The sequence below is a fragment of the Caloenas nicobarica genome, chromosome 1 (genome assembly GCF_036013445.1).
Source record: "Caloenas nicobarica isolate bCalNic1 chromosome 1, bCalNic1.hap1, whole genome shotgun sequence".
Classification (NCBI taxonomy): domain Eukaryota; kingdom Metazoa; phylum Chordata; class Aves; order Columbiformes; family Columbidae; genus Caloenas; species Caloenas nicobarica.
This window is the reverse complement of record NC_088245.1, coordinates 63,784,868-63,812,641: the sequence shown is the minus strand read 5'-3', so window position 1 is coordinate 63,812,641 and position 27,774 is coordinate 63,784,868. Positions and strand designations below refer to the sequence as shown.

At 46.1% G+C, this 27,774-nt stretch overlaps 1 protein-coding gene across 2 annotated transcripts; it reads left to right on the top strand.

Moving 5' to 3' along the window:
- Positions 1-2,793: 2,793 nt before the first annotated feature.
- LOC135992483 (uncharacterized) lies at positions 2,794-27,774 on the top strand. 2 transcript variants are annotated; one of them, XM_065641689.1, is made up of 19 exons: positions 2,794-2,879; positions 4,644-4,728; positions 5,629-5,743; positions 7,043-7,217; positions 7,824-7,935; positions 8,897-9,003; positions 9,810-9,936; positions 10,499-10,619; positions 10,903-10,988; positions 12,027-12,151; positions 13,415-13,474; positions 17,135-17,201; positions 18,359-18,453; positions 20,061-20,189; positions 22,012-22,126; positions 22,932-23,069; positions 23,764-23,930; positions 24,382-24,470; positions 27,376-27,774. In XM_065641689.1, the coding sequence occupies exons 2-19, from the start codon at positions 4,713-4,715 to the stop codon at positions 27,569-27,571; spliced, it is 2,040 nt and encodes a 679-aa protein (XP_065497761.1). In that variant the 5' UTR covers positions 2,794-2,879; positions 4,644-4,712; the 3' UTR covers positions 27,572-27,774. The 2 variants fall into 2 exon arrangements, with proteins under 2 accessions (XP_065497761.1, XP_065497754.1); XM_065641682.1 differs by having other exon boundaries at positions 4,644-4,747.

The following is a 27,774-nucleotide window of genomic DNA, read 5'->3' as shown; positions in this document are numbered from 1 at the left end:
AGACAGATTAAATTGCTGAAGATCGACTTTGTCAGGTTTTTGTATTGGTTAGTTTGTTGCCTTACATCAGAGGTGTCAAACTCATTTTCACCGGGGGCCACATCAGCCTCACGGTTGCCTTCAAAGGGCCAAATGTAATTTTAGGACTGTGTAAATGTAGCAGTCCTAAAACTACATTCAGCCCGCGAGGCAACTGTGGGGCTGATGTGGCCCCAAGTGAAAATGAGTTTGGCACCCCTGCCTTACATAGCAGCCCTGGCAAGACAGCCGGTTCCACGCACCACTGTTCACACAAATGTAAAATAAATATATGGTTAAATGAGTGTGTTCCGTATGACTCTGCAAGTCCCTAGTACATCTCCGGGATGTTAGTGGCCTCAAAGCCTTGCAGCTGAGAGACACCAGTAAGGACATTCCAGCTCGCAGAGCTCCTGCAGGTTCATAGACTCTTAGAAATCAGGTACACAGGGAAAGGAAAATACTGTCCTGAGGCAGATGTGCCAGCCTGACAAAATTAATGTGGAGCTTCTCATTTCCCTAATGCCTGCGATAGTGATGGCCCTGAGAGAGAAAAGGTTTCAGAGGAGACAGTAACTCAGGTAGGAATCACTCACAGATGAAAATGTAAGGGTGGCCCCAAGGCCCAGCTCCCAACAGGCAGCAGGACTTTGCTGTGGACATTTCTTTGTTCCCAGCTACTCCTGTTTTACCCAGCAACCTATTTAATATTAACCTCTGCTGCTGATGCCCGGAGGGGGAAGTTCCAGCAGCAAGCTCCCTTGGTCACAGCAGGCAGGCAGCACTGGAAAGTCAAATGCTGCAGCAAGCTGAGGGGTGATTTACACACAGCCCCCGCGGTTTCCTACAAAAACTAGCGTCTTCGGCAGTTCTCTGGGGCTTTCTCTTTTCCCAGTCACTCTGATCTTGTCACCCTAGCCACCACATCATCATCAGCCATACATCCCATTTTGGAACCATGCTGGGAACAGTGTGGCCAGCCTGCTTCTCAGGGACTAGCAGGGTCAAACTGCACCCTTCTCTTCCTGGTTTAGCAAGCCTCAGTGGCTTTCCTAGTAGAGCTAAAGACGAGGTTAGCCCTTGAAAATTGCTCAAAATAAAGCTCTTGTATCTTATTTCTCAAAATAAGCTTTTGTTTTCATTGTAAGAAACTCAGAAGAAAAATCCAAGAATTCAAAACCTGGGATGTGTGAAAGACTGGAGGAGTGCCATCAGAGAGGTTCTCGAGCGGCCCTTTTTCATCTCAAGAGGCCTACAGTTTCATATTGGAAAGCTGAGCTAGAAATCCAACAGGCTGGTTTTCCACTTCTTTTAAGGAGAAAAACAGCAAACAGGGCAACACACTCTAACCCCCGACTTCATCTGATACAGCAGACTGAACTGGGTGCCCACTGCACAGGATCACATTGAGATGATCTTGATCTTGAGAGCTGGAAACTGTGTGACTGACTGGCTTGATTACTAAATCATCATCTGGTAGCGTGCCAAAAATGTGATAGCCCAGATAGGTCCCTGCAGTATTGCAGTCTTTCCAAACAGATCTAATTGAAATTAAAATGATGTCATTATATTTTTCAAAAATATAATTTTACCTGCACATTTTCTTTTCACTACATCTGGCTACCCATCACCCCAGGAAAAAGATACCATTCACAAATTCTTCAGCATCCATTTATGGTATCTGAGGATGCAATCTATCATTCCTGCAATTAAATTCCCTGCAGACTGCATAGCAGAAGTCAGAGGTGGATTGTCTTTGTAACTTACCAAGCTTTGTTTGAAGTTTCCTTGAATGTGTTTACTTGAAAAGATTGGAAAGATGTAGAAAATAAGATTACATCCATGATTGCAGAGTTAAAAAAAGTTGCAGACAACTTACTTTGAAAGGGACAAGTTTAAAGTGTGAATACTGCTTTAACAACCCACGTTTTACAATTTCCTGATGAACAGATTGCAGTAAAATCGGTTCCCTGATACTGATTACTTCAACAATACACTAGCAATTACTTTAGCTAGTTTTATGTTATGCATGGAAGTTTTATAGAATCATGTCTTGTCTTTTATCCCATAAATCAATCCCTTCATGGTCAGCCATTTAACCCTGACCTCTCATATTTTCTGCAGAATATAAAATTGAAACATGCATGATATCAGTGCATTAGATCTCAAAGTATCATGGCTTCCTTGTGAGGGGATTTATTAATTTCCAAGTCTTCATTCAAGGCCACTCTAAACCTATTAGAATAGACTGTCTTTACAGTAGAATACTGGAACATTTTTTCTCTGTGAATGCAGCTTGCGTTCTCGGTGCAACCAGGTGTCTGCGTCGTGCAGCGTATTGTCATGACTGGCCTCAGACCTGCAGAATTCCTCACTGGGGAGGCCAAGGGCTGGGTAGAGCTCTAACTCTGAGAAGAAAGAGCTCAGCAGCTGCATTTGGTGAAGTTGTGGGAGCAGCATGAATGCAATTCCTCTGCTTTTTAGGAATAAGTACGAAGGTCTCAGTCTGTGGAGGCATTGTTTTAGTGAGCAATGAATTCCCTGCCTAAAAAAAAAAATTAAAAAATTTTAAAAATCTAGCAGCAAAGGAATCTGAAAAATGAGACATCTTTTTAAAGAGTGAGGGGAAAATCTGGCACCGTGTGAACAAAAATAATCACAGCAGCTTCCCTTGCCCGGTGGTGAAATGGCCCCTTGCATCCCAGGCAGGGAGGAGTTGCTGAGCTCAGCTGCGCCTGTGGTTAATAATAAACGGGCTCTCCCAGCCAAGAGCTGGCCCGTGCACCCCCTTGCTGCTGCCGGCCCCCCAGGCACCGCTCCAGCAGCCACCAAGCCTGCCTACGAGAGACGGACACCCGGAGGTAAGAGACACGCCAGGCCATCGCTCCATAAGGTCAGATGCACCGATCGATCCCGAGGGGAGGCGAGCAGGGACGATTTTGAGGAGGGAGGAAAGCCAGTCTGCGCTAGGGCTGCCCGAAACTTGCACTGGGAATCTGCTAAGTTTCGTTACGAGGCGAAAGGTCGAATGGGTCTTGCTGCAAAACTTGCCAAGCTTCAAGAATCTTCCAGGCAGCTTCAGGCTGAGCGTTGGCTGAGTTTCCAGTGAACATCAGCTAATTCATATTGGGTTTCAGGTGGTGACCAGCTGGGTTTTATCCACAGCTTGGGCACTCCTGGCTGTTACACTTCAGAGTTTGGGAGGTTGTTAAAATTCAAAGCACAGCTCGAGTAGCTCAACCGATCCTTAGCATAACCTTGTTGGCTTAATGAATTTATTCCAAAGCTGACTTTGCCCCAGAGAGCGAGGGGTGTATACACGCACAGAGCAATGCCAGCACATTTGCATGAACTTCCCAGGCAGCTGAGCTTAGCACAGGCAGAGGTTGACAGCATGTAACAAGAGCTCTTGCCACTTTTATGTCATTATAGGATTCCATAAATTTAATTAAGATTTTTGTCTTTAAAAAGGATTTCTAAAGTGGAAAAAACCCAGTTTTGGTCAGGTTTTTATGCTTTTTATGACAACAACTGTCTTGATGTCTTGAGAGATATCTAGCTGAACTGGTCCTTCTTTTCCTGTATTACACAGCCCAAGCTGTCCTGTATAGCTGAAGTCTTCAGATTTGGGCAAAAATACCCTTCTTGGGTATGTTTCTATATAGCTGCAGTGCCACACACTGTACCGAGATCAGAGCTGTGTTCTGCTAAGTGTAATGTGAACACAGTACTGTATTCTAATTAATTTGCTGTGTAAATTAACAATAGGTACAAAGGACTGAAGAAAGAAGTCCTTTCCTCCCGTGGAAGGGGCGAGGAATAGAAAGGCTTGAGGGATATGACCAAATTCCCAGGGAAAATATGTGAAGTAGCCTGGCACTGAATGAAACTGCCCCAAGGCCCAGACCAGTCTCTCAACATTCACAACTCTTTCTCCCTCTTTCTCTGTTTGGAAATGCATTTAATTAAAGTGAATAGAGTTGCTAAGAGACCAGAGGAGTTCTAGAGTTTGTTGCTGGGGCTGAATTGCCATTCTGCTTCCAAGGCTTTGCACTGAGGAGGATGACCCTACATAAAGCACGCCCAGCTCTAGGAAAGGCTGCTATTTCCTCCTTGTAGTTACAGTCTGGTTACCAGTTCTCAGAGCCTTTCTTTATTTTACTGAACTGCTTCTTTCCTCCCAGACACTGGCAAAAACTAGGTTTATCTCTTTATAGGATTCCTCTGCCTGTGTCCGCCCTGTAGATTTCTCTGTGTGATCTTTCAGGTTGGAGATGGCACTGGCTGAGCCTGTGATTTGTCATGAGCAAGTAGCTTTGGAAATTAAAAGGTTGTTATTTCTAAACTCTCTCTAGTTTGTTACTCCTCACCCTTTCCTTTGCTCCACCATGATTTCAGCCCAGCGCTGACAATGGGCCAGGTGAACTCTTCCAGCTCCATTTTTGCAACTTAACATTTTGGTTTGACACCCTGGCTCATATTGAAACACCAGGAATCTCCAGGCAACCTCCTGGGCAAGGGTTATTTACCTTCCAAGATCAAGGCAAGAGATGGTATGTTTAGTTTCACACGGTCACATCATTGCTAAATTACTTTTCAGTTTTACCTGACCTTTGTTATCTCAGGACAAGCCCTACGCATAAAATGATTAGGAAGATAACGTACAGCCTGGGAAGACATGTGTCTGCTGCAGCATGTGGGACCACCCAGGTGAGAAGACTTCTGCATGGTGAGTAGTGTCTTCTGAAACAGTTCCTGGGCGGAACAACTTTTCCTCATCTGAATGCAGCAGGGACCTTGCTGGCAGTGCTCTGGGAGCAAAGCAAAGAGCAAAAATAGTCTCGATGCACGATGGTCTTATAATATATTGAGTTACTATGGTATCCTTTGTGCTTCTGCTCTTTTCAAGCACATTCTTTGGGCATAGTTGCAAGGCTCAGTTCGTTCACAGTAACATTAATTTAAAGTAATGTCACTGGAACTAATGACAACCCAGCAGCAAAAACGGTAGCAGAGGAGCACTCAGTGTTAATGAGGAGGATTATTACTCATAGAATGTGCGATAGTTATTTTCTCTGACCTAGAGTAGAATCATGGAATCATAGAATGACTCGAGTTGGAAGGGACCTGCAAAGATACTTGAGTCCAACTCCTGTCCCTGCAGAGGACAACCACACAGTTCACACCATGTGTCTGAGGGCTTGTCCAGTCTCTTCTTGAACACTGCCAGGCTTGGGGCCGTGACACCTCCCTGGGGAGCCTGTTCCAGTGCTCCACCACCCCCTGGGGGAAGAACCTTTTCCTAATGTCCAACCTAAACCTCCCCTGGCACATCTTCCTGACATTCCGTCAGGTTCTGTCGGTGGTCACCAGAGAGAAGAGATTGGCACCTACCCTTACTCATTTTAACAGTAGAGATGTTTTGCAAATATTTCATTCACATAAAACACAGCTTTAGTCTTATTGAAGTTATTTGTGAGCTCACCCCAAAGAACAGCTGAGGAGGGGGGTAAATTTGTTGTGAAGATGACAATTTGTCTTCTATAGAACAGCTCACTAGTTACTGCAAATACCCATGCAAATAATTCACTTTTCTGTGTTTATTCCCAGGTGCTTATTTCAGGATTCAGCCTTCCGTACAGGAGGCCCTGATGGAGGGGAGAGCAGTCGTAGCCTTGGAAAGCACCATCATTACACATGGCATGGCCTATCCTCAGAATCTGAGGTGGTGGATTTTGATGTATCTCATTCAACAAAGTTGTAAGAATGAGGCACATAACTGGTGGATCAGTACTCAAAGCCCTTGAAAGGGCAAATGGAAAAGTCACGTTGCGAGGCACGCAGAATATGAGCTCCAGTGTAAAACAATTGTATTTGGTCTTCTAAGGACACATATGGGGTACCTGTTTATGTCCTTATCCAACACCTTACATTTCTGGCTTCCTTTAAACTGTGGCAGCAGGTAATGTCGTCACTTGCTCCAAGAGAAAGCTACCAGCCTTTTCAGCTGCATAGCTTGTGCAGACATTGAAAACACTCTGCAGTTTCTTTTGGTATATCTTTTGTAATGCAAAAAGGACTGGAACACAATTGTGAAATCTGTTCCTTAGCACCACTTGGAGCAGCTGCTGTGAGAACTGCTGGCTGCTCTGTGCCCTTCTGCCGACTTCTGTGCCCTGCACAGACCCCTCACCCATGCCTCTACCCTTTATTTATTGATGTTCAGAAGACTTGTGTTTCAGTGAGTTACAGTACCAGAAATCACCGCACTCTCCCCTCCATCCTTGTGTCCAGAAAGCGCGGGAAGGTTTCAGTATCGACTTTCTGTCTTGCTTTTTACCTGGCCATTATTTTGCCTGATATTCTGCCTTAGAATGAAGGTCTAAAAATTTCAGTTTGGGGAAGCAGGTAGTTTCAGGAGTTGAAGATTGCCTATGAAGTGTGCAGCTAGCTCAGAAAGGGAAAAGAAGCTGCTCTTAAAAAGGATAGTGTACAAATGATCAAGTATAAAACCTGCAAAGCTTAGGAAGACCTAGTCTGCAGTGCTAGAGTATCCTCAGGCTACAGCTTTTTGACACTGTTGTTACTCTATATCTAACTGCCTGTACTGTGAAAAATATATTCAAATCGTTTGAGCAGAGCGTGAATTACCTGGGGTTTCTGTGAAGGTCTATGATCTCAAGGAAGTAACTGGTAACAGATATAGAAAGATCCTATTCTGAGAAGATCCCTGTATTCAGTAGTCTATTGTACAACCAGATTTGCCTGTAAACCAAGTGATTTTTTCTCAAAAATGAAGCTTGGGCACGGCTGTCCTGAAAATGGGAGCCCTGCACTTCTGCAAAGTCAAGTGCAAAGACTTCTGCCACTAGGGAGATACAGAAGAGGAACTGGACTTAGGTGAAATCACAAGAATGGTATAAAACTGAAAACGGTGAATGATGGCCATCAAACATGGCAATTTTCTTGTCTGATTGTTTGCCTCGCTAATTTTGTGATTGCTGTCTTGTTTATCTTATTCTAGCATGGCCAGAGAGGTGGAAGAAATTGTAACAGCAAATGGAGCAGTTCCAGCCACTGTAGGTATTTTAAGGGGTCGAATCCACGTGGGACTCACAGACGAGGAACTTGAATTCTTGGCAAGCAGTAAAAATGTTGTTAAAGTATCTCGGAGAGATCTTCCTTTCATCCTCAGCCAGGTGTGGTATGCAGACTTTCTTTTGTGCTGTTTTCTATGCAGTAATAGTACAGTGCTCTCCAGCTTCAAGCCAAGGTGGCTTTTAAACCTCTTGAAAATGTCACATAAAGTGGTATCTTGTTGGTAATCTCAAATGTGGTCCTGTCTGGAGTCAAAATACAACAGAATAAGGGAATAGCAGTTGTGAAATAGGGCTCCTGAAGAGTCATTCTGGATTGGCTGGCAAGCCATGAGCACTTGGCTAAGAATATTCTTCTTGGCATGATAAGGCATCGTCATGTTACATGTAAACTATGTGACATGCAGGCCATCCTGAATACCGCACACAGCGCTTAAGGTGACACTAGCTGCCTGTGAAGCCTTCTGGTTGGAAAGCCCTGGAGAAGGAAGGCCTTTGCTGTCATCAGGGCAAGAATGGCTTACGTAGCGGGGACAGTGATTCCTCTGCAGTTTTGCCTAACAATATCTGGATCAGAATTTCACTTGTCAATTGGTGACAGCAGGCTGCTGTGATGTTGCTGTGTGGTAGACCACCACCATAGCTGCCTCCATGTGGTGTTCTCTGGGCCATCCCAGGTGCTGACTTTGACCGGTTGTCCCCTGACAGGGCTTGTCCGGCGGCACTACCGTGTCTGGAACTATGATTGCTGCACACAAAGCAGGAATCCCCGTATTTGTGACGGGCGGCATAGGAGGTGTCCATCGGGGAGGAGAGAATAGTAAGAAAAATCAATACATTCTACTTTTCTCTGTGTTGCTACTGTTTTGTTTAATTCCATCTTTTTCCCTTTTCCCAGTCTGTCCTGCAGTAACTGTCTGCTCAGAAAAATAATCGTTCTTCTTGACCATACTGTGGTTGTTTTCTCCCCAGTATCTCCTTTTCAGAAGCTTCAGAATACTCCTCTTGAGCACTGGCCAGTTGTTAAAAGGGTGGGAGTTTCTCTTTATCCTTTGCTTACACAGGTTATATAGATATTGTTTGCTGGTGCAACAGGAGCTGACTGTACCTCTCCCACTTCGCAATGGCTGGATAACCCGATACTGGCTACTGAGCACAGTGTTGTTATCAACTCCCTCTCAGCTAATGAGGAGGGGAGTCTCACCACAAAAAAGCTTTAGGCCCTGGTCCATGCTCCTCTCTGGAAAACAGCCCAGCCTTGGCAGTGTAGTTTGTGACCTTTAAGTACATTCTTCTCAGTCACATATATTCCTATTACAGCTTAAGTGCACTGCCGTGTTGGATACCATCCCTTTCAGATGTGATGTAAATTCCAGACCAGAAAGTTTCCTGAGGTCAGCAAAGCTCCTGTGGTGCTTTTTTTTTTTTTGCCAGTGATGTCAATACCAAAAAATCAATATCTACTGAAATTATATTCTATCTCCTTTAACTTGGTCCTTGCTTTATAACACCTTCTTCTTTCTTTTCTACCAAATTTTTGCACACTTTATCAATGTGATCAAAGAGCTGAGAGATACAGTGCAAGGCCGCATCTCTGCCCTAAGCCATGCAGCTTCTTTTTGTCAATATCTGATGATCTAAATCTGTAATATTTGTGGATCTAAATGGTTACAAAAGCAGGCAGTGGCATCCCAGGCAGTTATAGCATTTTAAGAGGGCAGATCACATCAGCTTGGAGCACAACACAACCACCCACACAACGGCTGCTTGTCCCTTGACAGCTCTGGATGTGAGTGCCGACTTGACAGAGCTGGGACGAACTCCGGTTGCTGTTGTATCTGCAGGAGTCAAGTCTATCCTTGATATTGGCAGGACACTGGAATATCTGGTAGGTAGCATGGGCTGCTGGCCTGAAAGCAAATAATGTTCTACTTTGGGTACACATAGTGGTGTTGGGGCAGGTATTAAGCCTGAGATTTTTAGAAATTACTGTTGAGAGGATGTGAAGCCATATTTACAGTTCTCCAGCCCTGGGAGGGTACAAGGACTGAGCTGCTCCCTAACATCAATCTAGCCATGCCCAAGGGGCTGTACCAGCAGTTATTCCAACTGAGGCCAAAGGCAGCACTAGCCATGCCCTGTTTCTCTGGCCTTAGGTTTGGGAGAATGCTCCAGAACTGATGGATCGTGCAAGCTAGATCAGTCAAATACTAAAATAAAATCAGAGTTAAAATGGGAATTGATGATTTTCAGTATAGTAACTTTTTGAGGTTGGGTATGTTGGAAAACATCAGGGCCAGCACTTCAGGTGACAGCCAATGTCAATATTTCTCAATCACAAACAGAACTCATTTATATTCCAGTCAGCTCATGACATATCTTCAGATCACAGGTTGTTTCCTTGGGCTCGGTATTGCGCTAATGACAGCTGCATGCCTTTTGGTTGGTTCCAAGCACAAGCAAAGGACGTGCAAGTCTCCTGGGTCTCAATAAGCCAGATTCTGCCTAACCAGTTACCATATTTATCTCTTGCTTTGAAAAATGTTGGTGATAGAATGGAATTAATAAAAATAACAAACCTCTGTGCCTAAGAAAGGTGGTTTTCTAGCTGGGTAGAAGGAAAAAGTCACATTCATTTGGTGTGTCCCCTTTTCCTCTGCTGATTACCTGCTTGTCTCGCCTCCACTGCTGCAGGAGACCCAGGGAGTCTGTGTGGCTGCCTTCGGGGAGTCAAGGGAGTTCCCAGCCTTCTTCTCACGTCAGAGTGGCTTCCAGGCACCGTATCATGTCCGGAACGAAGAGGAGGCAGCTGAACTCATCGGTGTGTTTCAGAAAGGAAAGGCCCAGGGAGGGCCCTGGAGAAGAGGGACATAAAAGTCACCTTGGATGCAGCACTTTCTTTTTTAACTTTGGAGAAGAGTTTGTCCCAAAAAACAAGCCATCTCATGTCCCCCATTCCTGCGTCAGTGCTTTGAAAATAAAGGAGCAGGGAAGTTCAGTGTTTACAGCAAGTTTTTTAGCTACCTGCAGCCACCTTGACATGCTCGTACATGTTTTGTTCACGCTGGTGAAGTGAAGGGAACATGTATGTTAATGTGCTTACAAAAACAGCTTCTGGGCCTTGATAACCAGAATCGGTTTTCTTAATATATATAGATATAAATTTATATATTTCCCCCTTTTATTGTGCAAACAGACTCAAAATAAATAGGCAGATGTAAATTGATTGGTAGCTGGAAAAGACCCTGTCCTTGGGTCAGGTAAGAACAGGAGCTCCAGCTCTGTGGGTTCCTTCACCCTATGCACACTCTCCTCTATCCGTTTCCTTCAGCATTCGATTTATCCCAGGAGAACCACTAACAATCTGCCCTGTCCCCCCGCAGCCAGCGCTTTGGGACTAGGCCTGAGCAGCGGGGTGCTGATAGCGGTGCCCTGTCCCCAGGAGCGAGCTGCCTCAGGCCAGGTCATCGAAGAGGCCACCCAGCAAGCTCTCAGCGAAGCCAGGTGAGAAGCAACCTCAGCCCTGTCCTTTCCTTACCCGGCGGTCTTGTGGAAGTAAATGACTTCAGGGACTCAGCTGCAGGGGCCGTAGCACAGCTTAACCTCGAGCATGGGTGGGCCCACAACATGCTTTCAACTGTAGTTTTATCTAACCTGAAGCTTGTTTGCAAGGCTTTTAATGGTATGTGGTTATGGAGATAAATTATCTGCTAGCAGCAGTTGTTCTCCTCTGATGCTGTTTCAACTCAGTCCTTCTCATCTACAGGCGTTTTCTGTACATTTGCAGGTCCAAAGGCATCACCGGCAAAGAACTGACTCCTTTTATGTTACAGAAGATCAACGAAATAACTGATGGGAAATCGCTGGACTCCAGTATCCTTTTACCGAAGAAGGGAACTACTTCAGATCTGTTCTGATAGTGCTTGGTGGAAAACGCTGTCACCTTATTGACAGTGTAGCAAGGAGCAAACACTTCAGTATCTGCAAACAGAGGAGCTTAGTGACTGCATCCTGCTCTTTGAGGAGCACCCTTACTGTCCTCATCCACCTGTGCACGAAAAATTGGAGGCCAGCACAGACAGCAGGTGGTCCAGAGCCCACAGACATCCCGCAGATCTGATCCCCAACCTTGCCCACTCCATGACGGAGTCTCAGGATGCTGTGGTGGGGTTGCTCACTGGGAGGTACCTGAGCTTCCCAGAGCAGTACATCACACCACCTTCTCCAGCTCTTCACGTGGGGGCAGAGTAAGAGAAATGTGGAAGGTAAAGCACTGTGGGTGAGCAGGAATTCTCTCTCACAGGCAGCAGAAAAGCAGATCTACTGGCTGGGATGCCAGTGCAGGGTCTGGGAGAGCTGGGTTCACATCCAGGCTCTGCTGCTAGCCCTTGAGAGACCTGATCAGTCAGGACAGGTTGGTAGAGGCATTTTTGGATATTAGAGGTGTGTGCATCTTTTAAAGCCTTTGATACTTTGCTCCCAGTGAAATTGCTAAAAAAAAAAAAATGCTTATAGAGATTTGGCAAAAAATCTCAGTAGGCCTCTCTTTCTGGAAAAGCTGGTCAAGATCCTCTGAGGATTTTAGACTCTCAGCTCTAGTTTAAGCACTTTACCTTATCTTTTCTCTATGAATCCTTTGCTTCTGTTCCCTGTCTGTCAAATGGAGATGACGGGCTTCTTCTCTGTGGACACAGGGGAACGAAGGTGAAAAAAATTTTAAAATTCAGGGTGTTCATGCAGTAGTGTAACCCAGTGTATGTGATCCCAAAGGATTATAGTATAGGGGGATCAAATCTATCAAGTCTTACAGCATGGATAGTCTGCTTTCTCCCTCTAGGCAGTTCCTACGTAGGCTTCTGACAAGTCAATCTTGCTGGTATTTTTTCTTTTCCTCAAAGAAATGCCGAACAGACCTTGCTCTGATCCAGAACAATGCCAGAGTAGGCAGCTGCATTGCAGTGGCCCTGAGCAGACTACAGAAAGCCAGAAGGAAGGGGAAGCTGCCTCAGCGAGGGAACACAATCGCACCTCAGCCAGTGAGTCCCCTGCTGCCCTCCGTATAATGCCTCTCTGCTGACAGCACAGGATAAATTTGTATCTGTTCCCAAAAGCAAAAGGTGACTCAGACAGAGACCAATCTTTCTGCTTAACGCTGGCGGACGTTCTCTCTTCAGTGCTTTTTATTCTTCTCAGATAAATATCCTTTCCTCCTCTCCCTCTTCACATTTACAGGGAATAAACACCGACAGTGGCCTAATCCCATTAAGTTTTAGACCACCAAATCCATTAAAACTTTAATCACCTTTTCATCTTTTACTGTGCCCTTACGTACAACTTCAGCTGTATTGGTCTCAGTGCCAGGGAGCTCGTGACTACAGGAGTAGACCTGGAAGAGGGTGGAGGGAGATATTTTCAGCTGCTAAGCCATATACATTTTATAAATATATCTTTTTGTTGGCCTGGTAGCGATTGCCAAAATTAGCAGAGGTACACAGTATCCCAAACAAGATCCATTATAACCCAAGTACTGTATTCACTGTCTTGGACTTCGTGTGTGCCTCATAATTTACAGGAAATCTATTTTAGGTAGTCTTTAGAGAGCTGAAAAAATTTTATAAAAGCCATTTGCAATAGGATTTGTCAACATAAAAGAGGGCAGTGACTCCAGAGGCAATAACCCAGCATTTGATGGAATGAGAAAAAAGAGCTGTATGATGTCCCCAAAGAATCTGGAAACTTCCTGTTTGTGGAGCTGTACTGCATTTTCTGGCTTTGTGAGACAATAAGACAGTGATGCATAAAATGTCACTGGGTACAGCAGTTCCTCCTGGGAGCCTGCAAGGAACTTCTGCATTTTTCTGCCCACTTTCCCCCCATGTTATTTTTACTCAACAGTACTTGAATGTTTTTGAGGTTTGGTATGTCAAAAATTGTCCTAAGAGAGGTGGCTTCAAGGGCACTGACCTGACCAGAACCCTGCAACTTCTTATATTACTCTATCACCACACAGAGAAACTGCCAGCACCCACATGCATACGCAGTAACATCCCACCTGCCATGCTGGGGCTGGCTATGAGCAGGCATAATTCAGAAAGCAACATATAGAAGATATTTCCATTCTTTCCAATCAGGATTGTACAGACCTGTGTCTAGCCATCCAAAATAAGCACAGGCCTTCAAACTGTGAATTAGATAGCTTCCAAGAATGTGGGAAAAGTGACTAGGAAAAGCAAAAAAGACTTGGAAGATTTCTCCTCAGGTCTTTCAACCACTTTTTACCATTTTCTTCCCTATTAAAGGTGGTGATTGGCGGTATCAACGTTGACTTTATAGCCAAGGCGCTGAACCCTGTCATCCTGGTACTGTATCTATAATAGCTTTCTTGGCATCTCTGCCATTTCCAGGTGCCTTTACAGGGATGCCAGGCCTAAGTGGGATGGGGGGAAGGTGGTATCCATGCATAATATCAACCTGCCCATATACACACACATACGCAGACCTGGGAAGTGTAGTGCTGCATATTTGGTGTGTTTGTCTAGATGGGCAATTGGGTGATACACACTGACCTACTCTGTTCCTGTGCTAAAAGTCCCTAACCCTTCCACTCAGGACTGAGACAGAGCAATGCGTCATCCCTACAATTTCCACATATGAATCTGTCTTCTATGGTCTGTGTTAAGATGCCTTGGGGCTATTCTCTGATGCCATAAGCCCAAAGAGCTCTTTTAGTAGAAGGGCTGCACAGGGCACTCTAAAGCACACATGCAAAGAGCTAGAAGCAATGGGTAAAGACCCTCACTGTGCTATGACAACTTCTAATTCAAGGACAGACCCTATAGGGAGGAAATCCCCAGGTAAGAGCCAGTTCTGGCTGCTTGGGACTGTCTTAGCTATGCAAAGCAGCATGAATAGGAGGAAGAGCCTCCATACAGAGCAACCACAGTGGTAAGAAACCTTTGAGAAAAGTAGCACTGGCACAGTTACAGGTAAACCAGAGACCAAACTTCCCCAGTCATAAAGGATTTGAGTGGCAAAAAAGAAAAAAAAAAATTGCTTTAAAAAATAGAACATTTTAAACATCACCAGACCCTCTCAATTTGTTTGACTAAGAAACAACCAAGAAGCTGAAGTGGAACAGACCTGGGACTTCTCCATGCATATGACAGCCATTTGTATGGCCTGTACAATTTTTGTTGAGCTATATGAAGTGCTACAGATGGAGGTGGTGAAGCTTGCTCAAAAGTTGTTCAGTGTCTCAAATTACTCTGTACTGACTGCTGAGGCAGATAACTCCTGCCGTCAGATTGGGCAATCTGTGAAGACCTCTCAGATAGCAAAAGACGTGCTGGGGAAGCTGTCCTGAAGGAAGCTGGCCGTTCAGTGATACAGAGGCCAAACAGTATGATAATGGTCAAGGGTGACACATGCTGTGGCATCAGCTATGAAGGCTTGCAAAAACAAAAGTTCAAGTGCTCCAGCTGTGATCTAACTGATAACATATATACCCTACACAGAGCTGTCAGGACAAGGAGCTGTGTCCAAAGGTGGGCAGCCACCTTTTGGCGTGTCAGATGTGAGTGCAGATCCCTGGACAGCCCATGGCATGGTGAGGGGCCAAGGGCAACTGTAGAACTCACTGGGAAGAGCTGACAGGGGAAAAAGGAAAATGGAGATTTTAACGTTGCATGAAAAGGCATTAGCTGCCCTTCTGCACAGCAGCAAGCCCTAGAGCTGATGGTCCCTCGCGGCAGCCACCCAAATGCCAAGCTGCATGAGGATTCAGGAACTGACAGCCAAAACATTCCTGCTGACAGCTGCTGTGGTTGGGCACAGAGGAAAAGGCACTCCCAACAGCATTGCTTTGTTTTGGCTTTTAAGAACAGGTTTTTTCAAAGGCCTCAGCACCCAGAGAGTCCCACCCTTAAGCATGTTGGATTTGTTGCAGAGCACTGGGGTACCACTCACACCTTATGGTGTCCCAGTTAGCAAGAAAGCAGCTGTATTCTGTCCTGGTTGTAATTCCCACATGGCTTTCAAGGCTATCCAGAAGGAAAATGCTTTATAAGTAACTATCTAACCTGCAGAGAAGGACACATGGTCTTGCTCAGAGAAAGGTGCTAGAAGAAGCATTATGGTTATAACTCTTTCAGGATACCCAGAAGTTGAGCGGAGTCTCATTTTTACGCTAGGAATTCAAACCTCTTAGGACATGGAAGAAGGACCCAGAGACTCTCTTGGTTCTCCGAAATGTGGCCAGAAAGCAGCAGCCCAGTCTTATTTTGAATCAGCCCAGCAATCCCATTTTCATCTAAGTTCTTTCACCTCAGGCAGCCCCACCTGAACACAATGTAGAAGAGATAGCCAGGTACCACTCAGACTTGAAGTTACTGGCTGAGCTGGCAAGGTGCCATGAGAGCCAGTCATTTTTCTTCAAAAAACGGGCTGCTAGGTTCTCTCTCACGGCACCCACCTGCTACTTTGAAGAGAGATTTAGCATCTTCATTTCTTTCGGGCCCTGTGGGGTTGTACAACAGCAGAGGGCACCCACAGCTGGGTCCCTGTGTGGGAGGCTGGTAGTCTGCTGTGAGGGCAAGGCTTGGTGTAAAAAACCTGAAACTCTGCCTTTGGGTTGTGCAGGGGACTAAAAGAGAAGAGCAGCATGCCAGACAACAAGAGGAGCTCATAAGTATTTTCAACATTCCTGCAGGCATCAGTTTTGAAAAACAGATAGTAGAACTGCATAAAATAGAGTTTGTGCTCATTACTGACGACAGTTAGTACCCTCTTTTAATATTGAAATAGTGGCCTGTCAAAGCCACACTGTTTGACTTGCCTAAACAAGCATCCTTGCTTTTGACTTTGGAGTATGGGTTTTTTTCCCCCCTTGGCTGCTTCTATTATGGATAGTGAGCTTGAGAGTTAAAATAGCCAAGCTCAATGCTTTTGAAATCTGCAACACTCAGCAGGAGACAGTTGCAGATGGAAATATCCTCATTCCTGGCAGTACCAGTGGCAATTCCCATGGAACATGAGCAAATGTAGCGGTGGGGCATTTGGGTTAACAAGGAGTGACAAGTAGTGGAAAGATGGACAGAGGCCATAGGTTGCTTCTATGCAGGCAGTTCTGCTCAGGTGGTCTGAGCACTTCAGGGCTCAGAGAACTGCCAGACAGAAAAGCAAAGGTGTCAAGAATTAGCACCAAGTCTTACAGACTACAGAGCCAGTAAGAGTCAGGGCAAACAAAACCATCTCAGAGGTCAGAAAAGAGTAATAAAATTTAGATGGGAGAGCAGCCTCTTACAGTGGCAGGGCTGGAGGCAGAAGAAAGCGTTGTGTGCAAAGGACAGAGGTACTGCTTCACATGGAGGAAGAAGTGTCCTTGGGGACCTCCAGTATGACTTTTGCGAATGCCCAAGAGCAGTGGTGGGTTGAAGGCAGAATATTTCATACTGTGAGATGGCAATACATTTACTTGTTTAGGATGGGTAATGGTGTTTACAAGCAAGAAAAATGTGTATGTGAAGGGAGCTGCTGTGTACAGACATGCACACACTTCAGTGGTTGACACCCAAATGCTCAACGCAGCCTTGAAAGCTCTGAATTATCCAGAACTGCGAAGATCACTATGAATGCCTGTGGCAAGTTGTCTTCAGAAATGGAAAATATGTTTCAGGATTTTATGAAGCAAGAGCTTTAAAACCATTTGATGACCAGATGAAGCCCAAAGAAATCTGAGCATTTACTAGTGTAATTCTTCTGGCAGGAGAATTAGAAGGAGGAGATGGGTGAGGGACTACTCATGTTCTGACAATTCTGCTGCTTGTGACAGACAGATAGATGGACAGAGGAATGGAAGGCAGATGCAATAGAAAAGAGAAGTTGATAACCACATAGGTGGAGAAGAAGGATATTTTTGATGGGGAAGATGTTTGGGAAGAGAAGGATGAGTGAAAAAGTATTTAGACACTGAAATAGATGCAGCCCTCCCAGTTTTGCCAATTAACAACTTATTCTTCTAGGACGGTGGGCAGACAAATGCTGGAAGAGTGAGACGAACCTTTGGCGGCGTTGGAAGAAACTTGGCAGGTGCCTAGTGCTTGGGTTTGCCTGTGGGTGTGTGCCAGCTGTGATTTGTCCTTTGATATTCCTTCAACAGCAGCAGCTCTTGAGCTCTGTTCAGATCTGGGACACATTAGGCAATATACCAGTGGGCAGACTGCCTGGAAAAAGCAGGGGCCATCCTAAGAAAGAAGAGGGGAGGGAGCTGTGGTCAGGAAAAGAAAGGTCCACAAATAGGAAGTTAACTAGTACGTGACCCCAAATCAAAGTTAAATAATCATCAGTGATCTCCAATGACTACCGAACAGCCTGGCCTTCAGCGTTGACTTAGTGCCAAGTTATGGTCACAATAGGAGGATGTCTTGAGCAAGAATTTTAAAGGAATAAGCTTATTCAGACATCATCATCCATTCACTCTGGACAAGAGGAACTGTGGCAGAGGAATCATTGTAGAAGAGAAAGGGCTACAGTCCTTGGCAACAGGAAAGGGTCATGCTGTGCCTGGTGCTCCACCACAGGCAGCAGCAGACCAGCGTTTGGGTACTGGAATTAGCAGGAGCAGACTACAAAATGATTTTACAATTATTCTGGCTTTTTGACCTTTCCCAAATCTTTCTAACACAAGTCTACTATTGCTTCAGATCACAAATGGAGAAGCTTGAGGGAAAATAAAAAATGCTACCCATGCCGGCCACTGAGGTATAACTTGTGGTAACTTGAAGGGAGAGGAAGAAGGGTTTCCTGTGAATCCATGCAGATTCAGTGGTTCTAGTGAGACAGCATGGTGGGAACAGCACTGTGGGAAGGCCAGCAGCAGGTAAGGTCACGCACAGAAGCGGTGTGGGAAAGCCCGCACGCCTGCAATGGTAAAAGAGGTGATGCCAGTGAAGGGCAGAAGTTTCTTCCCCCTTCTCTTTTCCTCCACTCCCAGATGTTCCAAAAAATCCAGAGAATTCAGAGTGTCAGTGCAGTGGGCAGACATAGATCGGCCCACCCAACCCCAGCCAGTCATTTGCAGTAGCTGTGGCTGAGTTCATCTTGAATGTCCTTCTAGGTGTGGATTGATGAGGATTAAGCTTTCCAGGAGAGGGCTTTCCTACAGACACTCATCCTATACAGGCTGTCACTGTGCTCACAGTACTCCGATGGATTTATTAACATGTTATGTTTCCATTTGCTTTTAGACTGCTTAAGCCGTCTTGGGCTGACTCCGCTCTTTTTATCAGCCATAGGGAAGGATGAGCATTCAGAGTCTCTCCTGAGCTACTGTCGCCACATGGTACGTTGCACAGTAATGGCACCTCAGAAGCATGGAAGTTATGACATTACACAGTGGGAAAGTCTTCTCAACCCTAGCAGACATAAGAGCCACCTTCCATCAGGCTAAGACTAGGAAAAATTCTGTGTTCCTTTGGTTACAGACAATTAGAAAACAAGGAGCCACCCTGCCAAAACACAGGCTAGATGTATGCACTGCTTGGCGTCTGAACCACGGGGTCTGAATTCAGATACAGGGAGTGGTCCCTGAAGGAGAAAGAGAAGTAAATCAGGAGGAACCATGAATGCTTCTAGGAAGGACTAAGCACAGCCAGAAATATACAAAGCCTGACCCTGAGGATAGACAAAGCAATACCAAAATCAGCCTGGCTTGGGTAAAGCATAAGACACAGAAAACCTGGAACTGGGATCCCAGACTGGACACCTCCCAGATTCAGAAAAGTTGGGTCCTCCACATACCTTCACACACCCCTCCCTAACTGTGCACCAGAGGAATACCTGACGTCAGCAGCAGCTTGTCCACCAAGGCCAGGGAGCCAGGAGCTCACTGGGGACATCAAAGCAGAGCATCACCACCCCCAGCCGGGAGCAGAAAAAGGCAGGAGAGCAATCTCACCTAAGACATCAGGCACCTCCATGGTGAAGAGGCAGGGCTGAAGACAAGCCAGGGGTGTGGGTGGAGACCTCAGGTGAGGCTGATCAGGACCATTAAGGACCATTAGTGCCCTCAGGACCCTGGTATCCAAATACAGCACATGGGACCTTAGTTCTGGCTACCTGAGCAACTCAGTAACAAAGCAATAAGAGCAAGAACTGTTTTGGTTTATAAAGGCTTCATAGTGGCAGGTGTATAATCCCTCCTCTACCCAGTGCAGTTCATGCCGTCAAAGTGAGCGGTCTCCCAGACGAAGATAGACTAGCTGGCCAGCCACCAAGAAATGCTTGCCTGTAACAAAACACATTACCACCAGTGTTGGAGAGGACCCTTTCCTTAAAACCTCCAACTTCCCTGTGAACTACTGAAGGGGCTGCATTTCTCCATCCGCATGTATGTTCCAAGAAATGCCCTGAGTTCTCTCAGCAGATCATTCACAAGACCCACAGAGGAAGAACACCTCATAGCTATGCCTGCAACACTTCTTCCTGTAAAAATGGCCCAGGGCAACCCTCAAAATCAGGCTGTGCAGTCAGCGAGGTGACTACCAAACCCACTAGCTGGAGCAGGCCACCGGGACTCGCCCAGTGTCTTGGCAGACCACCGTAGTGTCGCACGAGCTATGGCTGGAGCAGGCAGGGCTACAGACCACTCTTCCATTAGCACAGAGACACAACCAATGGAACGGCATAGCAGAGAGCTGTCACTCTCGTTTACTAAATGACTTCTTTAACCTGTGGCATTCGTTGCATTGCAAATATTAAAAAAATAGCCATCTGTCAGCACTGTCTAGACTGAGATACCTCTGAAATGTTGCTTATCTCAAGGGAGAAGGGAGGCTGGAGGGAGAACAGCAAGCTGGGCTACCACTCAGGTGAGCACAGTTAAGGAATGAGCCGAGTGTGGCGGGGAAGAGAATCATGGTCCGTGTATGACTGTCCTCCCTGTTGTAGGACATGAGCACCGTCCTGCAGCTGGAGGGTAAGAGCACAGCCACGTACTGTGCTGTGGTCACCAGTGCTGGGGAGCTCAGCGTCGGCTTGGGAGATATGGACATCCACCAGCAGATAACAGAGCAATACGTAAGCACACCATCTGGTCTGTAAGCTTTTGCTTGTGAAAAGGAGCTTGGATTTGTGACAAAAGGCAACTGGCGAAGCTGTACATAGAGGGAGTGGGTGTGCAGAGGGAAATCCCAAAGTTAACCCCAGGCTTTGGCCACTGAGATAGCAAAATGGCAAGCTACCAGAGCCCTCTGTTGCTTCTGACCCAAGTGGAGCCTCTATCAGTTTCTGCTCCATACAGTATCATCACCGCTATCATCCCATGACATGTAGGCCAGAATCCTCTTCATTAACCAGTCCAAACTAACCTATCATTTTTGGCATCTTAAAGCCAGCAATAAGTCCAGTCCACCCGCAGAAATGGTATTTCTCCCTTTAGGGACAAAACAAAAAAAAAGTGGACAGAACTGCAGTTAAAGCAAGCTCTCCAGTTCCATCCCCTCCCCACCATCCCCATTGTTTCTACATGCTGAGCTGTATCAACAGGCGCTGCTGCTCTGCACATCCAAACCTTCAAAACGTCAGGGCTGATGGAAGCTGTGAGTAAAGACTGATTCAGTGAAAGCCCCATCACTATACACTCCTTCCCTACTCATTCTTTTGTTGACAGAACAAAAGCCTCTGCTTCATGACTGACAGCAACATGGAAGTTAAGTGCAATTTACTTACTAGTGGGATCCCCACAGGGTGGAGACTTCCTAGGGAAAAAAATGGTCATTGCTCCCTCTTCCATCCCCACCCTGCCTCTCCCAAGCTTTAGCACAGAAAACCATTGCATGACAGATCAATTCTGCTGAGCTTAATGAAACAGTTGTGGCCAGTGGAAACTCTCATCCCGTCTTCTGCTGTGAAGTGTGTTCTGGCAGCCCTTCTTTATGTCAGGATTAGCAGAGATGTGGGAGAGATGCTGCACGGGTGTCTACGGTACTGACCTGACCTTCAGGCAGTGGTCATGCAGCCTCAGGGAGCCTAAGGAGGGAGCCGCAGCTCCGCTGTGCCCCATCCCTACGCGATTCAGTGGGACCTAGGAGTAAAACACTGGTGGACAACCTATCTCAGGAGGCATAATGCACAGAGGATGTTAAATGACATGCGCAGCAAGCAAAGGTGTAGTCAAGCCAGGCATAGCACAGGGAATCCTACAGTGACACTAAACAGCAGCATCCCTTTCCCTGTAGGTCTCTGACTGACTCACGGGTACCACAGCAGTCCAGTGAGGATCAACAACTACCTTTCTGTGCTGGAGGGGCCCTGCTGGTTGAGTCCAGCTCTTGGTGGCAGGGAGCAGGGGAAGGAGAAGGGGAAGAGACGAGACAAATGGAAAAATCAGTTTTGCTTAAGGAATCACCCTTTTAGGTTTGTGCCTGCATCTGAGGGGCCGCAATATGAGTGAAAATCCTACATCCCAAGCCTGAATAACAATCAGGCTCTGGAGAGACCTTATTGTGGCCTTTCAGTACTTAAAAGGGTCCTATAAGAAAGATGAGGACAGACTTTGTAGCAGGGCCTATTGCAATAGGACAAGGGGTAATGGTTTTAAATGAAAAGAGAAAATTCAGGCTGTACATGAGGTATAAACTTTTTACAACGCAGGTGGTGAAACACTGGCCCAGGTTTCCCAGAGAGGTGGTCGATGCCCCATCCCTGGAGACATTCAAGGCCGGGCTGGACGGGGCTCTGAGCAACCTGATCTAGCTGAAGATGTCTCTGCTCATGGCAGGGGGTTGGACTAGATGACCTTTGAAGGTCTCTTCCAACACAAACTGTTCTATGATTCCATGATTTTGTCCCTCTGCAATGACTCGAGGTGTTTCTGTTCTGTGTCCTGAATTTTCTCTAGGTGTCCCAGTTCAAGGAGAACCTGTGCCAGGCCCCTCTAGTTTGCATTGATGGAAATGTGCCTCTTTCCACTATTCAGTATGTCTGCCAACTAGCTAGGGAGCATCAACTGGCAGGTAAGGAGAACTCACCCAGCCCTGGCCCCATAGCTCCTAACAACCTGTGTGCCAAGACACTCCACATCCCCTGAGCACTTGCCACTGCTGCTTGCTGGAGATAGATACCCAGTTGTTTGACTTGTTGTGTTATTCAGTGCTCCTTTCTGTATGCTGCTGCTTTATTTCAAACGGATGAAACATTTCTACTTTCTCTGAGTTTTTCTCATTCTGCAGCTAAATCCCATTTCCCACAGGGTAAGAGCTGTAGTCCTTGGGCACTGCTGTAAAGCTGCTCTCTTTGCCTTTAATCTCAAGGCAAGCACAAATGTATGTGCTTCTGCCAGTTTGAGCAGCAATATAGTTTGTTTTTCAGAATAAATGCTAAAGAATCTTTTGAGAGGATTTCTCTCCCATTTCCTGTAAAATACATATTCCACTCCCCTGGGGACCCTTCACAAGGGTTCCTAAACCTTTGGAGTTATGCCTTCATTTTTAAAAGCAAATCCTGAAGAAGGAGACAATGTTCTTAAAACCTGGCAGAGGCTCCAAAACCAGCTAAAGGAAGTAACAAACCTGAAGTCTGGTTATACCTCTGAGGAGCCAGAAGCAACTGTGTCGTTGCTGAGCACTGGAAAGGAAACCTTGGGAGACCTTGTGCCCCGCATAGGGGAAATATAATAGTATTCGTTTCTATAATAATAAATTACACGCATAACCTCAGTTATGCAGATCATGCTAAGCCTTCTACACTGCATCCTGCTCTGCCGTAGAGATGAACCACTAATTGATAAATTAACTAACCAGTTGCAATGTTGTTTTGAAGTGTGCTATGAGCCGACAGATGAGAACAAGGCCTCTAAGCCGTTCCTCTCAGACAGCTGGAAAGCACTCACATGCATTTCCCCCAACCTGCAAGAACTAAGAGCAATAAATCGGACCCTCGGGAACCCTCTGCCAGCAGGTATTGAATACTCAGAAGGGTCAGTCGCAATTTTAGGTAACTTAGATCCTGGAGAAGAGCATTTTCCACTCAAACCTCCATTTCAAGCAAATTGGGTTATAACACAGTGGAGATTCATAAGCATTCTTGGTGTTTTCTACCCTACAGCCATCTCTGTGTGGGTTGTACGGCCACAGCCAGACTGATGATCTGTCAAAGAGCACAGTAGGCTTGGGATGGCTCCTTAACCAAAACCAGAGATCTCATTTTCCTCACTTCATCAGCTAAAGAGGAACAATCTCTGGTTTGTAAATGTCCCTAAAGCATGATGCTCTGAGGGCATCTGTCCCAATGGTACCACCCTTTGCAGAAATGAAATACCCCACCATATGCAGGTGGGAATCCAACAGCGTTGAGACAAAGAGGTCATGCTTCATGAGAGATTTTTGGTCTCTGCAGACACATGTTTTGTCCCATGAGGGATGGTTTCCTCAGCATAGGATAGAGGTACAGTATGGAAGTCTAACACTGGAGAATTCCATGTTTCTCATGATTTAAAGAAAAAAAATCATATCAATCACATTTCAGAAGAGCTCATAAACAGTAGCACTCATAAATGTGGTGGTGGTGCTCATAAATAGCCTGGTAGCCCATAAAAAGGCCAGTTGAGGACCTTAAAAGTTATACCACAGTGTTTCCTCTCCACTCTCTGAAGAGCTGCCATCCAGGTTGGAGGATGTTCTCCAGACTGCAATGGCCCTGGCTCGCCCTTTGCTGGCCCACCTGCACTGTGTGGTGGTGACCCTCGGCGCTCACGGTGTCCTCCTGTGTGGCAAGAGCCTGGGAGGGAGCATCTCGCTTTGTCCAGGAGCTCACAAGCAGGTAAGGGCACGCAAGACAACCTCTGAGCTCTCCGTTGCTTCTTTCTGGGACCATACAGCGCTGTTGCTATTTCTGGTGGCACGGCAGCAGTCCTGGGAAACCTGGCGTCACTGCTGGCGAATGTTCACATTTAGGAGCGTGGAATACACAGATCTGAAAGAAAATCAAGTTGTCTGTCCATGTACTGCTGGCTTCCTAGCAGCAGCGTTTATAGTCAGTGAGTTTTAAATGTGCTTAACTATGAATATTCATGAGCGCAAGCTTCATTTTCATGAAGCTTCATTTAAATCGCCGATCTCTTTCAAAATGTGAAAAAATATTATTGCCTCCTTTTTCCCCCCCCCCCTTTCTTTTTTTTTTTTTGCACCCATGTAAGTCTGGGTGGCATCAGCCACATCAGGCCTTGTCAGCTTGGGCAATTCCCACCAGCTTCCCTTCTATCCCTCTACAGACTGCTGCCGCCAGCCTCTGTGCCACCCACTACCCCGCCATCCACGTCGGCAGGGAGGAGATAGTCAATGTCTCAGGAGCTGGTGACAGGTATATTGCTCTCTACTTTGTCTTCTACAGCTAAGTGTGGAAGGGCCATAATCAGATTTCTTTGAAATTTTACGGCAAATGACATTCTGCTGCTTGAGGAACAGACACTAAGGACACAACAGGGCTGGTTACTCTGATTCCTTGCAAACCTTCCTAAAAACGTTCCCCTAAGCATTTTGGAAGCCAGTCTTGCTGTTATTAGTTTTGCTTTTCTTTAAGATCCAAGCCTTTCATGGCAATCTAGTAGTTCTGGACTAGCCCGGGCTGAGCTGATAAAAGCAAAGTAAACCACCTTACATGAAAGCTGTCTTACTAACGACTTACTTTACTTCCACGCTTCTCCAATGGAAGTAGGACTGCTACTCAGCAGCTAAAAGTGCCTTATAAAAGCATTTCATCAGGTTCTGCCTTTGCCTCTGGCAATAGCTCATGCTTCAAAAGAGTCTGCTGTATAATTCGTTCACACAATGCTGTACATAGGAGTAGGAAATGACAGTTATTATTCCAAGTCCCACTGATCAATTCTCAGTCTGTCAGAGTAATACTTTAGTATGCTCCCTGTTAACTTGTCAAACTATATGTCGTAGTCAGGTTCTTTTCTTTCTGGCTTTGTATAGAACAATAACTGATTCTATCCTTTCATTGCCTTGGGCTGCATGTGACAGATACTTCCTTTTATTTTTCTACTCTTACCTACCAAGAACTCAACATAGCAACACTTCTTCTTTCTTTTATGAGTGGGTAGAATGAGAAGTAATTTTTGAAACCTGAAGCATTCTCAGTATTCGAGTTAGGATCAATCAATAACTTCTTGCCAAGCTAGTTAACCCACCTAACACCGGGACACACTCCTTGTGTCTCAGATCATCTCTGAGATGAGTTGGCTGCAACTGCAAGCTGGTCTTCTCCAAATAAGACCAGAGTGTCGTTCGGAGCAGTAAGTGTAACAGCAGAGGAATGGGGGGTGGCAGGAACCTCGCAGGGTCAGCCTGTCCTAAGGAAAGCTCAGCTTTGCTCACTCATTCTAGTATATGTAGCCAACCTCTGCCAGCCCCTCCAGGGACACAGCCTCCTCTCTGCACCCTCTGCTCTGTACATAACTCCCCCTTACTACAGGACAACTTTTTCTAGAGGCTAATGTGAACTAAACATCATCTTTAGGGTTTCCTTTCCCCTTTCAAAAGCTTAATTTAAGGGAAGACCAAAGGTGAGATAGAGTGCGCCACTGCCAAACACCTCCACTGAGTTACACAGGAGTGCCTGAAGTACGTTTTTCCTTCCAAAGCTATCTGAAAGCTAGGGACCCATTACTGCTCCCATTCCTGAAGTAATATTGGTCTGGAAATCCCATTCCCCACAGTCCTCAGGTCCAGGTGGAAATTTTCACAGTCCCCTTGTCCACACAGGGATGTCCTTCCTGGTGACCCTGGCTGCTCCAATGAGCTGCAGAAATCCCTGTTCTGTAGAATGAGTGCCACACCAGGCTGGAAATGCTGGGACACTACATTGATGCACATGCCATCGCTGCAGCATATGAACTGGTAGAGTCACCCAAACCCAGCCTGGTGGCACTTTCAAGGGACTGTGCAGCAGGGTGTAACCCGGGGCTGTAACACCTTCATGGCTCGGCCCCTGTGAACCCCCAGACTTTTGAAGCACTGATCAGGGGATGCTGCGCACCTAGAAACACCGATCAGGGCACCTCACGCCTCGCTTCACCCCTGCAGCTACCCTGCATCTCCAGAGATGCTGCTCCAGGAGCTGTGCGTGTGTGCGGGGAGCAGCAGCTCTTTGCTCCGGGCACCCGGCTGCCGTGGCAACACAACACCACATGCCCTCACACAGCATCGCTAGGGGATGCTGCCCCAAATATTTACTCTGAGCTTCTGGAGCTGTTGAGAGATTGAATGGTTTATGGAAACCATAATCTTGTGTGCCTTTGTTATGGATAAAAGTACGTTGAGGTAATTAGTCAGAGTGCAGGAAAAAAAAAAAAAAGCAGTCTTTTTCCCTTCCTCACAGATTGACTCATTAATCCTCCCTCCCTGCCATCACATTTTCTTGTCTTTGCTTCCTTCTCTCAAATGTCATTACCTTCTCCCCCCACTTTCACTTCTCCTTTGTCTTTCTTAGCATCGCTACTGTATGTAGCTACGAATAAACACTAGTCGCTCCCCATCAGTCACAAACACCACCCTGCACTTATCTGTGCCTCAACAGAGCCTTCCCTCTCAAGCCACGCAGATGGCAAAGTCATCCCCTTCTCCTGGTGGCCTCCTCGGTGCCTCGTGAGGACCTGTGGGTCACTGCTGTCGTTCCAGGCACACGACATAATTTTTACTGAGAAATCTCAAAGTGGAAAACCACAGCTAAAGTTTACAAAAATCTGCCTCAAAAATCTCATTTCAGCTTTGGATTTCTTCTTCCAGCTGTGTGTGTTGCCCCCCTCACATACGTGTGTCCCATCCACCCCTTCCCAATGGGGGAAAGGAGGGAATGTAACGAGGCGCCAGCAAGGAGCACAGAAGTGACAAAATAATTAGAGAGTAAGGGAGAAAATAGATTCCTTTCATTTTAGACTCCTTTCTTTTCTCCTGCCTCACCTGGAAAACTGGGGAAAAAAGAAAATGTGGTGGCTTGGGAAACTACGTTAACTTCCCAGAAGACAAGCAAGTAAAATGCAAATAAATACCACTATTTGTTCCTCCAAGGTTAAAAATAAATAAAACAAGCAAAAAAATTAAAGCAAATCTTCTCGTTACAACCTCATTCATCCTGTGTGACATATTCTGCTTCTGTAAGTGTTGGTTTGGGTCCAAATGAATTCTCTTACAAACGAATGGCCATGTTCTCGAGGTCAAAGGTGTTCCCCAGTGTTCAAAACTGCCCTTCCTTCTCTCCACAGCTTAATGGCAGGAATCCTCGCAGGAATGCTTACTCAACATGACACAGATACCTGTGTCCGGATGGGTCTGCTTGCTGCAAGCTTGTCTCTCCGTTCCTACGAGCCCATTTCCCCAGAAATCAGCATTTTGAGTGTCAACCAGGAACAAGTCAAGAGCAGGAGCTGGCCAGAGGTGCAGGTATGGAAGATGGACTAGGGCACCGTGGCTTTCTCATCGATCACATCCTCACACTTCCAGTATTGCTATTTCCAGGAACTGGGCTGAGTTTTGAGCTTCGAGCTCAAATGCTGGCCGCTGAACAGAGGACTTAGACTTCTGGTGCACGCTACCTTTTGGGAGGTGAAGTGTCAATGGAGTGCGTTTGGTGACAACTTGTATTGCACTTTCACCCTTATGTT